Raw genomic sequence first — 15,797 nt, 5'->3', positions numbered from 1 at the left:
ATTCTTGGTATTTCATAAGGGGTTAATAACTCTTATTTGATTTTTCAAACCATAAAACATCTTTCATTTCCCAGGAAAATTGTCCTAATGCAGCAGTGTCGGTTTGGAATGAAGAATAACTTTATTTCTGAGATGATGTTTGCTAAATTGAATATCCCATTTATCTTCCTCAGTGATTTTTTTTTTAAAGTGGTTCTTGTTTGTTGGCTGTAAAGGGAGAATGAAAAGGAAATAGAATGCTGAATGCACAGTTCAAATCCACTGTTGCTACTGTTTTCTAAACCGGGTTTATTACGGACGCCTGTGCAGTGACCACAAATAGTGTGTGACTGTGTGTGTGCTTAAACAAAAAGGAAAGCAGAGGTTTGCTCATTTGTTTGCCTATTGTGAAGCTGTCCTGCACCTTTATGCTCCTTTGTAACAGGGTGAAGGCTGCTGAATGGAGGACTTGTGCCATTTGTTGATTTTAAACCTCGCTGTTAATCCACAGGAACCTGCTGGTCTACACAGCAGGAGAGCTGTGTGACAAGTGGAAATCTGGGAGGGGAAAAAGCAGGAGGGGGTGTGTGTCACAGTAGATAATAATGATTCAGCCATCAGCCTTTGTCACCCGTAAACCTAATTGTTACCCTCTGCTGGTAACCAGATTGAAGTGCTAGCCTTTTAAGTGTTCCTTAATTTTACTTGAAACATGCTTATGATGGATAGACCAGTTTATTGTTGGTTTACGTACTACTATCAGTTTTGTTAGCTTTTGTTTTTAAACCTTGTTAAATTTTCTCTTGATCTTATTTCTTCTTCGTTAACATTTTTGCAGTACAGCTCAAAATGACAGAGCTGGCTGGGTGAAAACAGTATGGTTGTTCACATATTTCCCTTTGTCAGACTTTCATTAGAGCAGGGGCAGAAAACTACTGCTCTGCAAACTAATTTTTGTGGTGTCACTCTATTGTCAATAACTGCTGTTGGACTAGGGAATCTTAGCTATAGGAATAGTCCTTTATAAGTAGCAGTAGTGTAATTTTTTAGAGTATGGGTGGGGGTGGGGTGGAGAGAATCTTGAGATACACTTTCAAGCCAAAAAATGTAGCCTTTTAAAATAATTGTTCTTTTAGGTATTTATCAGAATTGTAAGATAGGGGAACAAAAACAACTTAAGCCAGCAATCTGTTGTACAAATTGGGGAGAAATAAAAAAAACTGAAGATGAAATGAAACAAAACAGAAAAACCTTTAAGGTGTGATACTTTTTTCCTGCACAATCAGAAACTGGTTCTTCAACTTTTCCTGCCAGTTATACATGCTAAAATAAGCATTTCACATTCTGTCCTCCTCCTTGACTTTATGTGTAGAAGTTGGTAACCTAAAGTATAGTGGCTAAGATTATCTCTGCATCTAGAGAGTATTTTTTCTACGTGGTGGAAGTGATCTTATGCCATTATGTAACACTGCTTAGGCTTGTGCGCTGGCCATAGGAAGGCCTCTTGACTTTCACGTAAGTTGCTGATATAGACATAGATGTACCTTTGATCAACTCTAGTTCTTTTCTGGAAAGTGTGTGTGTGTGCGCACGCGTGTGTGTGTGTGTGTGTATATATATATACACACGCACACACACTTTCACACAATTGCAGAGCGGGTTTTATGGGTTGACAGCTTATGTTTGAAAGCTTTGTCGGGATGGTGGTGGAGTCTGATTACATAGCGTGATTATATAGCATTCTCAGATCCAATATTGTAAGATCTTCCAACTGGTTCAATATTTCAACAAAAGATTTGCTCTCAATATTTGATCATCTGGAGGATATTTTGGCTTTTTAATCTCTCCAACCTCTCAAAAAAAAGTATTTAATTGGTTATTTTAACCTGTACCAGAGGGAACACAAATGGACACACAACTCTGTTTAGACTCTGTCATTCTTATTTCTTTATAAAACATTAAAGTCATAATGGCACCCAATAGGACCTGATGATTCCACTGAAAAATAAGGTTTGTCTAATACAAAGTTTTGATTAAAAAAAAAAAACAGATCAGAAGTCAACTGTTATCTCTTCACCTTTCCTTCACATGGGTTTAGCTGGACTGCTGTGGCATATGAATAACCATAGTGTTTTTATAATTTTGTTTTTGCAGGACATGTCTCAGGAAGGCTATGGAACCAGATCCCAACCCCCTATAGCCTCAGGAAAGCCTAACCATGAAGACTTAAACCTAATACAACAAGAAAGACCATCAAGCTTACCAGTAAGAAATTAATGTGCCAGTTGTAGAATAGTAGTACATTATTTTAAAATGAAAAATATTTTATAACGATCTTACTGTCGCTATGATATGTGGATGAAATTTTGGGATGACAAATATATAACAATTTTAGTACCGCATTTGTTTTAAAAGCACAATGAAAACTGATTACAGTGAATGATCAATATATTATCATGGGTAATCCCGTATCCCTTAGAGGAAGTCTTTTAGTCAGATAGTTAATTTGGTATTAATTTGTTTAGTGGCCATCACACAGTTTGCCATATTAAATATAGTTTATTCTGTCAATGTAAGATTCAGATATTGTGTGTGTGTTTGTGTTCGTAGCTTGAACTGGTTCAGGACTGAAGCTGATTCACATATTTGTATCCAGATTTGTCTGTGCGTGGAGAGGAAAGAGTATCGCTCCTTCTTAGCTTTTTTGGTTTTGCAGTCATATACAAGAGAATTATTCAGGGTCTTTTTAACTCCTGACTCCTCCTTTGAGGGTTTTCTCCCCTGAAATATGTTTTGATTTTATTTCAAAAACCTTGTAGGTATAAGTAAGGAAGCAACATTGCCATGAGTTATTCCCTCCAAACCCCAAACACAGTTCATTAGTTGTCAGCATAGTATGAGACACCTGCAAAAATACTGGACACATCTTTTCACAAGTTAATTCTGTTTTAGTCTATTGGAACAGTCTAAAGAATTATATTAATCAGAATTATAGTAACACTTTATATTGGTCTGGTTATTATCACTTGAGTTTTTGTGCTAGATGATCATGTTAAATTAACCTTGCCTAGTTGTATTAGCTTTATGCATAATTGAAAAAAACAAACTAACACCGATAAATTGATACACTTAGCAGAGACATCAGGACTATCTGCATACTGAGGTCTTCAGTGTCCTGATAAATGCCAGCTGTAAGATGCAAAATATGTTTTGGCTGTGTTCCCATTTACCTCCAGTTGTTTTATAAGAAGTAAATCAGCTTCATGTGCCCACACAAACTTAAACCAGTTTAAATATTTTTAGGTTAGAAGAGGCACATTGGTTAAACCAAGTGATTTGTGGCTGTGAATACGGTTGCATTGAACTGTAGGATATTTCCAAGAGATCTCCTACAGTTCAGTGGGCGTGTAATTGTTTTAAATTAGTGGAGGGACCCATTCGAAGAGCAGGTAAATTAAGTATGCTTAACTTATCTAGACACTGAAGTTATATGTGAAAAAACCAAGAACTTACTGCATTTTTCTAATGACATATGATGCTACCATCCATTCCTAAAAGCATAGGAAGAATTTGCAGCCAATCAATCAAATATTCAGAACTAGAAAATTATCATAAAATTGTTGCATGTTGTGACAACTCCACTTGGTAGGTTGATCAAGCTAAATCTCTCCCCACCTTGTAGGTTTTTCTATTGTTCAAATCACCTATCTATCTGTCCTGTCTACAGATGTTTTGAAGCCCGTGTTAAAGAAAAGACTATGTAATCAGCATATTTTTAGAGCTTTTAAAGTTTCATTTTTAAAACATAGGACAGTGACTAGCAGTCTGTATGCCATAAATTCCTTCCACCTGGTTTTATACACTTAGATATATGTGTGCTTTGTAGAGGAGCTATGAAAATTGGTTTAAACAGCGCTGTCCACTTACTTTTGAACTGGTTTTAGTTTCAGCATTTTTCCAGTAAACCGTTTTTGAGACTAACTCAGAAATGGTTGTTGACAGTCAGTTATACATAGCAAATAGTGTGGACATGAACTGTTTTGGCAACAGTTAAACATATTTAAAAACTTTGATGTGGGCAGGCCCTTTACCCCTCTCTGTAGTTGATTATGTCTCCCTACCCCACACAGTGTAAGGAGTTACCAACCACATAATGGTCTAATAATTTGGTTACAGTTTTGTTACATGCAGGCTCTTTAAAATTTCAGCATCTGTCCTACTTTTTTAAGCCCTCTCCACCATCACCAAGGTATGAGAAGAGTATCGGATATTATGCGTCACTAAGTGTTCGGTATATTCAGTAGTTCATTATTATTCTAACTGTGAGTTGATGGTGTTGTAATTGAATCATAAAATTTTTGGCCCCGTAGCTTTAAATTTGTGACTTAGTCATAATTCATTGAATTCACCACTAAAAAACTTTGATAAAAATCCCAAGTCTGCTTCATCCACTCAAAAATCCTACTATTTTAAAAGGGTGGAAGAGGGGGACTAGCATGGAGTGGAAGATCTTTTTCTCTTTTCATTCCTTTTAAAAACAAAAGCAACCCTACATATGTACACACATTTTTTCCTATTTTGTGAATGAACCATCCTCCACCTTCTTAATCTCAGAAAGAAAATCATTCTTGTATTATTAAAAAATACTTGTCCTTCTGAGATTGTGTTGGGATCGAAATGACACTAGGCCATATATTACTTGGAATAGGAAAGATCAGCGTCCAAAGGATGCTGGAGTGGTAAATACTGTAACGTGGTTCTTTCTGGGGGTAAGAATTGACTGAACATATTATTCCACCCGCACCAGCTTCCCCCACCCCTTACTTGAACAGTAAAGTTTTGTATCCAGTTTTTGTCTAGCTACCAAAACCTGTGACCAGCATCTCTGGTGTAATATTCTCCAAATTCCTCTAGTTTAAAACTGGGTGCTCGGGAGTCATTTTGGGGCCATTAAATATATCTTTGGAGTGCTATTTTTAAAATCTGTTTTGTAATGCTGTTCTTGAGGGTAGTCAATAAGTTTCCATGGGCTATTTTAGTCTCAAATGATGCCAAGGTTGCTGTGCTTTTAATAATAAAATTTGGTTATGTTTTGGTTCATGATAGTCCTATACAGTATACAATTTACCTATTCTAGTTTACTTCTTAAGGGTGTTAGATGACATCATAACTTCTTGCTCTAAGTTACATAGCAAACTTATACACATAGCTAAAAGAACAAGGAAACCAAATAATAAATGTTGGATGGTTTTCCCTGGCACTGGTAAAAGGCTTCCGCTTTGATGGATTTCAAGAGGAATTAAACACCTTCTGCAGCTCTGAAAGCTGATTTGTGTCATCCTTTTTGAAGTTTTCCAACAGGTTAGTGTCGTAGTAAGCACTGCTAAACAGGTCAATAGTTGTTCCATTTCCTTCACACATTGTATATAAAAGTCCTAGTATGAATGTCCCCATAAAGTTCAAAGCAGACAAATTTGTAATGTGGGTTGGTAACAAATGTCTACAAACAAAATATAGTTTTATTGGCTACTCCTAATGGCCCATCAGGTGCTATACAAAGTTCCCCTTCCTTCTCTTAAATGTTCAGCTATCTGGAGGGTTTGCCCTAGAGGGTTTTGACCATGTGGAGTCACTAAGAGTCCAAGTGAAATGTTGCGTAGAATAGTACTTCCAGCACTTTTGTTTTGGTCACAATTGGAAGGAAATGCCAGGCTTTTGAGAAAACCTGGGTATTTGGTTCTCTGTGAAGGAAAGGAAGTAATAAATGGAAACTGTTCCCTATTAGGCAGAGGGAAAGGAGGGGGGAGAACTCTGCATGAAAACGTCTGGAGAACAGCTATTACGGAGGAGATTTCTTTAAAGTTAAGCAATAGTGGCAAAAGATACACAGTTCTGTGATCGCTGGAAAGGTAAAAAACCTTTCTGCTGGCTTTGCATATAAGGCTCCCTAATGATACATCAGCAAAGTGGTTGTTGTAGGCAGTAAAAGAGCTTAGATTAGCTATAGACGCTCTGCATGTGGTGTGTGTCATTTCATAAACTTTCACAGCTGATGAGGTAGCTAGGATGAGGGGGGTGAAATGGGGAGTTTCATTTATTATTTGTGATTAGTTTTTAATTTGATTTCCACAGTAAAGTTCTCAGAAAGTTCTCTGCAGTATCTTATTTTTCACTAAGGTCCTATTTTTGTCCAGTTTCCAGCTTGGTTGGCTGAGTACAAGGTCAAGTGACTCTACCAAGATCACCCTGTCTTAGAACACAAGTTTCTCCTACACTAGCTTCAAGTCCCCTGCTCTATACTAGGCCCCTAGAGGAAACTAGATGGCTTCCCTCATAGCTCATTCCAAAGCTCAGTGGATAACCTGTACTGTACAGCAAGCGGCCTCCTAACAAATTTCTTCTTAGTCTTTTAGCTAAGATCAGATCTAGAATCAGTTTAATATCAGATATTTCCTTTGGGGTGAGTGGGGAAAGATGGGGAAAGATGATATTCATCATTTGCTGTGCAATGGAATAAATACTGTACTTGATCTTCTCTGCCTTTAACTTCTGTTTTCTCAGGTTAATCCTAAAATCTAATATCTTTATTGGGTCTTTTTTAATGGATGCTCAACAATTTTATGAACAAATAAAAATAGTAATGAACCATGAAATTAGAATGCTGTCTGTACCTTGTGTGATACTCTGATCTTTGAATCACGTTTAAGTTTGGTTTCAGAGTAGCAGCCGTGTTAGTCTGTATCCGCAAAAAGAAGAACAGGAGTACTTGTGGCACCTTAGAGACTAACAAATTTATTAGAGCATAAGCTTTCGTGGACTACAGCCCACTTCTTCGGATGCTTAAGTTTGGGTGCACAAACTTTTACAGAGGTCCCAGCTCCAGAGTAAAATTGGGCCTTGTTTTATTACATTTGACAATATGGACAACAACACAAAAATTATTCCTCTGTGGTTTTGTTTACCATTTAATGTTTCTGGTATTTTGTGTATTACACAAAGGGGCATTTAAAATGCTGAGCAGTTATTCCTTTGCATACTGTGTATTTTTGAACTGGTCCTATTATTGGGAAAACTAGATTTCCAAGATTCTCTGCATAGGTAATATAGTGAATGGTGTGGCTTAAATGCAAAGTTAGATGGGTTTGGACCATGGAGTAGTGTTTCAAGTAGATGCTTATCTGATGGGAAGAAATATCTAGTTCAGTAATGGCAATCAAGTGTCTTGTCTACACTAGGAAGTAGAACCACCACTGAAAATCTTTTTCAGCAAAAGATTTCTCCTAAACAAGTATTGGAAGTGACTGAAGTCTTGCGTAGACCAGACAAATCATTTCCTGTGCTATTTTGGATATGTAATTGAGACTGGATAATAATGATCTCCTCTCATTTCGTACATGGTAAACTTTTTGATTATAGTTATGCAGGGCTTCGTGCAGTGGGATCAGGGCCTCTGGGTGCTACCGTAATACAAATAATTATTATTAAGGTAGATAGGCTTCAGAGGTGTAGGGAAAGGGGAAATCAGCAGCAGTAAGGGAAAGGTGATGATAGAGACTCTCTTATTTGGTAGTCCAGATGGATACTTTGCAAGTAAACAAACCAAAAGAAAAAGAAAAAAAAGAAAACCTAATAAAAATTCAAGTGCCGTTAAGAAAACTCAGAATGTTATTGCTGATTTGAAGAAAGGTCAGTAAACTGGTTCTTGGTAATAGAAGGTAAATGTAGCCTGTGGCTGATAAATACACGGATAGTGCATGGTAGCAATTGTAGCCTCTGGTTATTTACTTTTATTCATCTCTTGAGCTGAAAATAACTATTTGGAAATATGTTAAATCCAAGAAAGGGGGGAAATAGGAGTATATAATACTTGTGAATGAAATTTTCCATTGTTTTTACACAGTGAGGGATGAGAGTGGTGTCTTTCCCCCACTCTCCTTTTGCTTTCTCCTGCAGTGTTATAAAATAACTGAATGATCTTGTTTTCCTTTGTTTGGGTCAAGAAATTTTAGCTGAAAATTGTTACTCTGTGAAAGAAGATTATTGACTCAACAAGCCTTCAATTTTCAGTGAATAACACTCCCACCCTCTAGCTTCAGGAACATGTTGTGCATGCATTCTATTTTAAAGTACAGACTGTAATTTAAAACTGAGGCAGTTTGATGCCCCACTGAACTCTGTTTAAGCCTGGAATAAAGGGAAAAAAGCTTTAAGCTACAAAGAAGTGACTAAGCTTTTTCAAATGCTTTTCCCTGCTACTATACATCAGGTTGAAAAGTTTGAAGGTGCTACTTAAAAAAAAGTTATTTTAATCCCCAATTGAACTTTGTTACCTTTTTATTTTCTTTTTCCTCTTCCATTTCACATAATAAAGATAGAACATGTTTATATGCACACATGTGCACACATATAATCTATGAATAAATAAAATCTTGTCTGTCTTCCTGTGTTTCTAAAGCACCTATCACCATATTTAGGTGCTGATTCTAGTATGGATTCTGTATACATACATTTGTTTGCATGACTGTATAGGTCAGCATACTGGGTTCTGGTGTGAGTGGGCACAATTGCATTGAAGTCAATAATGTTATACTAGGGATGAATTTGGTTCAGCACATACTGTAAACACTCACTTGTTTCTAATAAAGGGTGAAATCCTGGCCCCCCTTTAAATTCAGTTTAAGTCCTCCAGTTGTATGTAAATGATTTTTAAATTTATGTATGAGTAACCCTGAGCAAGCCCTCTGCAAAAGGGTACATCTCACCCATAAAACTGGAACATTTATTCTTCAAGTAAGTATTCTTGCTGGTAAAATAATCATAACACTCAAATGTAGATAAGATCTCTTAGCTCCTTTATTCTGTTATTAGTGATTCATTTGTTTTCCATGCTTTTCAGGGATGCTTGCTTTTATTTGATGGACTGGCCATGTTTATTTTAAATATTTAAAGTGCAATGTTATGCCTGCTCTGCAAGTATGGGAAACAGCTTTTAGTACCAGAACAGTGTAAAACAATATTAAGCAGTTCTTTAGCATATTATATTTTCAAGGCATTTTAAAAAGTATCCTCACAACAACCCTCTGTGACAGGTAAATTGTTATTCCCATTTAACACTTGGGAAAACTTAGACACGGAAAAGTTAAGTGAACTGTCAAGCCCCTAGAGGGAGGCTATTTCAGAGCCATGATTAGGACTCGGGGATAGTTAAAGTTAATGCCATAATGACCTTTATTTATTTAGGACATTTTCAAAAATGGAAGCCTAAAATTAAGTTCTGTCAGTGATTTTTCAGAATGTGCTGAGCATCCAGTAGTTCCCATGGAAGTCAGTGGGAGCTGCATGTGCTCAGTTCCTCTCAATATGAAGACACTTAGGTTTCCTAAGTATGGACTTAGGAACTTAACTTTGGACTTTGATTTTTGACAATCCTGGCCACAATTTGTGTGGTTGTACATGTTTTCCTCCTCTCTTTGATTACATGTAAGTTTTGAGTAGGAAGCAGATTTTTTTACCATGGACGACATATTTTTACCATGGCCTACGTCTGTTTATTCCTGTGTGCACACTCAGATCACTGTATAGAACAATAAGACAAAAGGATATTAGTCATTGGAATAGTATTGCGGGAAATACCTGAGACACTGTTATAGTTTTTTTCTTTTATTTCTACCACAAGTATTTTTGTAAGAGCATGTTCTGTGGAACAACTCCCTTACTGATGAGTACCAACCATTCTAAAGGATGGCCTCAGCCTCAGAACACTGATTAAATCCAGTAACTCATTCTGACCAGCAATATCAGAAGTCAGATATTAGATTCCCTTTTCTTCCTCCTCCACCGCCACCTATTCTTTGTTTGTTTGTTTGTTTGTTTATTTATTTGTACCCATCATAGTGCCTAGGAGCCTTAGTCATGGACCAGGACCCCATTGTGTTAGGCACTGTACAAACCCAGAAGAAAAAGATAGTCCCTATTCCAGAGAGCTTACAATCTGAGTATAAGATAAGAGACAACAGATAGATACAGACAGACAGGTGGAGTGTAAGGAAACGGTATTGGTCAGCATGATAGGCAGTGCTCTGTTGTCTTCCGGTACCCTGATCATGATATTCTTTTAAAAATTTTTTAGGTCTCAATCCTGAAACACTTACACATCTGAATAGTCCCATTGAATGCAATGGCACTATATGCGTAAATGCTTGCAGGATCAGGGCATAAGATTATCAGTTCCAGATCAGGTAGGGGCTGAGTGCTTGGGGTGTGCTATAGACTGCCAGGATCGACCCAGGATATGGATAAGGAACTATTTAATGTGTTTAGAGAAGTAAATACTAATAGAAACTGTGTAATTATGGGGGACTTTAACTTCCCGGATATAGATTGGGGAACAAACGCTAGTAGCAATAATAGGGCTCAGATGTTCCTAGATGTGCTTGCTGATCAATTCCTTCATCAAGTGGTAGCTGAACCGACGAGGGGGGAGGCCATTTTAGATTTGATTCTGGTAAGTAGTGAGGACCTCGTTGAGGAAGTGGTAGTAGGGGACAACTTGGGCTCCAGTGATCATGAGCTAATTCGGTTTAAACTAAATGGAAGGAGTAACAGAATTAAGTCAAAGACTAGGGTTTATAATTTTAAAAAGACCAATTTTAACAAATTAAGGGGACTGGTAAGGGAAGTGGATTGGGCAAACATATTAATGGATCTAAAGGCAGAAGAAGCCTGGGATTACTTTAAGTTAAAGATGCATGAGCTGTCAGAGGCCTGTATCCCAAAAAAGGGAAAAAGATTACTAAGCAAGAGATTTAGACCGAGCTGGATGAGCGACCGACTCAAAGGGGCGATTAGGAAAAAACAGAAAGCGTACAAAGAGTGGAAGAGGGGAGGGATCAGTAAGGAAACTTACCTTAGTGAAGTCAGAGAATGTAGAGATAGAGTGAGAAAGGCCAAAGGCCGTGTAGAGTTGGACCTAGCGAGGGGAATTAAAAGCAATAGTAAGAGGTTTTACAGCCATATAAATAGGAAGAAAGCAAAGAAAGAAGAAGTGGGACCGCTGAAGACTATAGCCGGAGAGGAGATTAAAGATAATCTAGGCATGGCGCAATATCTCAATGAATATTTTGCATCGGTGTTTAATGAGGCCAATGAAGGTATTAGGGATATTAGCACCATTACAGAGGGGCATACAGGATGGGGGATTACCGTATCCGAGGTAGAAACAAAACTTGAACACCTTAATGGGGCTAAGTCGGGAGGACCGGACGATCTTCATCCGAGAATATTGAAGGAATTGGCACGGGAAATAGCAGGCCCATTAGTGATAATATTTAATGAATCTGTAAACTCGGGGGTGGTCCCGTTAGACTGGAGAATAGCTAATGTGGTTCCTATTTTCAAGAAAGGAAAAAAAAGTGATCCAGGTAACTACAGGCCTGTTAGTTTAACATCTGTAGTGTGCAAGGTGCTGGAGAAAATTCTGAAAGAGAAACTAGTTGAGGACCTTGAGGTTAATGGCAATTGCGATAAATTACAACATGGTTTTACAAAGGGCAGATCGTGCCAAACGAATCTGATCTCCTTCTTTGAGAAAGTAACGGACTTATTAGATAAGAGAAATGCGGTGGACCTAATATACCTGGATTTCAGTAAAGCGTTTGATACTGTACCCCATGAGGAATTATTGGTTAAACTGGAAAAAAATGGGGATTGATATGAAAATCCAGAGGTGGATAAGGAATTGGTTAATGGGGAGAATGCAGCGGGTCGTATTAAAGGGTGAACTGTCAGGTTGGAGGGAGGTTACTAGTGGAGTGCCTCAGGGTTCAGTTTTGGGACCCATTTTATTTAATCTATTTATAACTGACCTCGGAACCAATTGCAGGAGTGGGCTGATAAAGTTCGCGGATGATACGAAGGTGGGAGGCGTTGCAAATTCGGAGGAGGATAGGGATATTCTGCAGGGAGACTTGAATGAGCTTGTGAATTGGAGTGTCAGAAATAGGATGAAATTTAATAGTGAAAAGTGTAAGGTGATGCATTTGGGGATGACTAATAACAATTTTAGTTACAAAATGGGGACGCATTGGTTAGAAGTAACGGAAAAGGAGAAGGACCTAGGGGTCCTTGTAGACCGCAGGATGACTATGAGTCGACAATGTGACGTGGCGGTGAAAAAAGCCAATGCGGTCTTGGGATGCATTAGGCGAGGTATATCTAGTAGGGATAAGGCGGTCCTGCTTCTGTTGTATAAGGCACTGGTGAGACCTCATTTGGAGTACTGTGTGCAGTTCTGGTCTCCCATGTTTAAAAAAGATGAACTCAAACTGGAACGGGTGCAGAGAAGGGCGACTAGGATGATCAGAGGAATGGAAAACCTGTCGTATGAAAAGAGATTAGAGGAGCTTGGGTTGTTTAGTCTGACAAAGCGAAGGCTGAGGGGGGATATGATTGCTATCTTTAAATATATCAGAGGGATAAATACAAGGGAGGGAGAGGAATTATTCCAGTTTAGTACTAATGTGGACACGAGAACGAATGGATATAAACTGGCCGTGGGGAAGTTCAGGCTTGAAATCAGACGAAGGTTTCTGACCGTCAGAGGGGTGAAATATTGGAACGGCCTTCCGAGGGAAACGGTGCAGGCAACGGACCTGTCTGGTTTTAAGATTAAGTTAGATAAGTTTATGGAGGGAATGGTTTAATGGTAAAACATAGTAGCCAAGGAATACCAAGCAATGGTAGGTAAATAGTATAATGGCTAACAGGGGTCAGGCTAGAGACTCTTGCCTACATGCTCGGGGTCTTACTGATCGCCATATTTGGGGTCGGGAAGGAATTTTCCTCCAGGGTAGATTGGCTGAGCCTCTGGAGGTTTTTCGCCTTCCTCCGCAGCATGGGGCAGGGATCACTAGCAGGAGGGTCTCTGCCGACTGAAGTCACTAAAACACAGGATTGGGGACTTCAACAGCAGAGTCCAGGGAAGGGGTAGGGACGGTTTTGTGGCCTGCAGCATGCAGGGGGTCAGACCAGATGATCATAATGGTCCCTTCTGACCTTAAAGTCTATGAGTCTATGAGTCTATGAGAGTCATCTTCTGTGCTTGTGGAGCATTTTAACATACTGGTGCACCAATGTTAATTGAGGCCTCCATAATACAAATGATAAATATAAACACCTGGTTATTGTTCATTGTCTGTTTATTTTATATTATGGTCAGGCATAGAAACCCTGATCAAGAATCATAGTCTCATTGTGCTTGAACTGTAGCAAGTTCTGTTGATGACAGTGGTTTTTGAATTGGGTCCTAGATTTCTCTTAACTTCCCTCAAATTTGCTTTCTTGAAATCTAATACTGTTGTACTACTGCATTCTCGGAAACCATTTCTCACTTTGTTGAAGTCACATATGTTGGATTCACTATCAGCAACCTTCCCTTTAGTCTCCCCCGTTAGTAAGGAAATCCAAAATGGATTCTCTACTTTAACAGCAAAATATAGTGTAGAAAAGTATGAAAAGTGTACATGTGATATTCTCTGTGTTGCTGAGTAAATTACCTCATTTCAGTGACTGCAAAGATTCATATTCTGAATTAGGGGTTCTCTGCCTCTGTCATACTAGGACACCCTGCATTTTGGCCACTTGCAGTAGATTTCCTTAGGTACAACAAAAGTTTTTTGTGCCAGTCCCACATCATTTCAGCAATGGAGGTACTGCTGGAATGGGCACAGTGCTGTATGGGGGTACACAGTAGCACAGGGGTCTCAAACTCAAATCACCATGAGGACTAATACATTGGCCCGAGGGCCGCATCACTGACATCTTTTCATATAAAAAGCAACAGAGGGTCCTGTGGCACCTTTGAGACTAACAGAAGTACTGGGAGCATAAGCTTTCGTGGGTAAGAACCTCACTTCTTCAGATGCAAGTAATGGAAATCTCCAGAGGTAGGTATATATCAGTGTGGAGATAACGAGGTTAGTTCAATCAGGGAGGGCGAGGTGCTCTGCTAGCAGTTGAGGTGTGAACACCAAGGGAGGAGAAACTGTTTCTGTAGTTGGATAGCCATTCACAGTCTTTGTTTAATCCTGATCTGATGGTGTCAAATTTGCAAATGAACTGGAGCTCAGTAGTTTCTCTTTGGAGTCTGGTCCTGAAGTTTTTTTGCTGTAAGATGGCTACCTTTACATCAGCTATTGTGTGGCCAGGGAGGTTGAAGTGTTCTCCTACAGGTTTTTGTATATTGCCATGGCATATTCTCCAAAGAGAAACTGCTGAGCTCCAGTTCATTTGCACCTCACCCTCCCTGATTGAACTAACCTCGTTATCTCCACACTGATATATACCTACCTCTGGAGATTTCCATTACTTGCATCTGAAGAAGTGAGGTTCTTACCCACGAAAGCTTATGCTCCCAGTACTTCTGTTAGTCTCAAAGGTGCCACAGGACCCTCTGTTGCTTTTTACAGATTCAGACTAACACGGCTACCCCTCTGATATCTTTTCATATAAAAGTACAAAAGTCCCCCCTTGCCCCTGGCCCTGCCCCCACACCACACCTTCCATGAGGCTTCGCCCATGCCCCGCCTCTTCCCACCCCTTCCCCAAAGTCCCCATCCCAACTCCGCCCTCTCACTGCCCCTATTCCAACCCCTTCCCCAAATCCCCGCCTCTGCCCCGCCTCTTCTCTGACTCCTCCCCTGAGTGCGCGGCTTCCCGCTCCTCCCCCTTCCCTCCTGGAAAGTGCTAAGCACCACCAAACAGCTGTTTGGCGGCAGGAAGTGCCTGGAGGTAGGCAGGGACGCGGCGCGTTTGGGGGGCGGTGTGAGGAGAGCTTGGCGGCCGCAGGAAATAACTCCGGGGGGGGAGAGGGGGACGGGCAGTGAGCTTGGCGGGCTGCATGTTTGAGACCCCTGCAATAGCATCTGAAGTTGAGTTGTAAAAGCTTCCCACTTCAGCAAAAGGCTAGGGACAGGGAATTGAAAACAGGCTTGTGATCTCCTTCCCCTCCCCACAGATAACTGCAGATGACCCTCTGAGGCATTTTGCCCCACAGGTTGAGAACTGTTGTTCTAAATCAATAGCAAGAGCTGAATTTTGAGGCACATTTGAATAATTGTATTACCATAGGAAAATGTGCTGTTCTGGATTCTCTATTTCACATCATGATTGATTAAGTGACATGAATTTATAAACTGCACTACGTGATGTGTCGGATCTTAACTGTTTCTGAAGGTGGCAATTATGCAAGGAAAAACAGCTTTCAAAGTATCCTTGCTGCTGATTATTAAAGAAATTAATATTTTGTGAACAGATGTAACATATAAAATGCTCGTGGGAGTGGGAGTCTGGATATATATATTTGTATGTACTAATACACATACAGCAGTAAGCGATGAGTAAGTTTTCTGTACACACAATAAATGGACCCAATAAAGACAATAAAGCTAGTGTTGTTTCATGTCATAAAAACATAAGTTGCATTCCTGCACATATACAGGTATAGTATAACAAATGATTAAAATATTTTGGCATAAAAAAGAGCTGTAAAACATTATTATTTTTACTTTTAATAAAATGTAAGCTGCACAAAGCCCAGTATCCTCATTAACAAAAAGCTCTGGCGAAAGTCAGAATCTGAACATGGTCTGACTTTATCAGACTAAACTGACTAACTTTCTAATTTTGCAGTATCCTGTATATGGTTTTAAGTACACATTCTCTACTAACATGAATTAGTTTTGCATAAGACATAAGTTATTGCAGAATTTGGCCCCTTTAATTTAGATTTTTATTGCTGTCCTTGGAAGTAAGCTAATTTC

General features: G+C 39.2%; 1 protein-coding gene across 10 annotated transcripts in view; it reads left to right on the top strand.

The window, feature by feature from the left end:
- Nucleotides 1–15,797, top strand: part of ARID1B (AT-rich interaction domain 1B) — a 402,274-nt gene that overhangs the window by 114,659 nt on the left and 271,818 nt on the right. For all 10 annotated transcript variants that reach the window (XM_054022819.1, XM_054022823.1, XM_054022822.1 and 7 more), the window contains one exon: nt 2,134–2,244. In XM_054022819.1, the coding sequence (XP_053878794.1) occupies nt 2,134–2,244 (111 nt within the window). The remainder of the gene's footprint in view (nt 1–2,133; nt 2,245–15,797) is intronic.

This window comes from Malaclemys terrapin, chromosome 3, assembly GCF_027887155.1.
Source record: "Malaclemys terrapin pileata isolate rMalTer1 chromosome 3, rMalTer1.hap1, whole genome shotgun sequence".
NCBI classification, from domain to species: Eukaryota; Metazoa; Chordata; order Testudines; family Emydidae; genus Malaclemys; species Malaclemys terrapin.
Note: the sequence above shows the minus strand (reverse complement) of the source record. Positions and strands in the feature narration are given on the sequence as shown.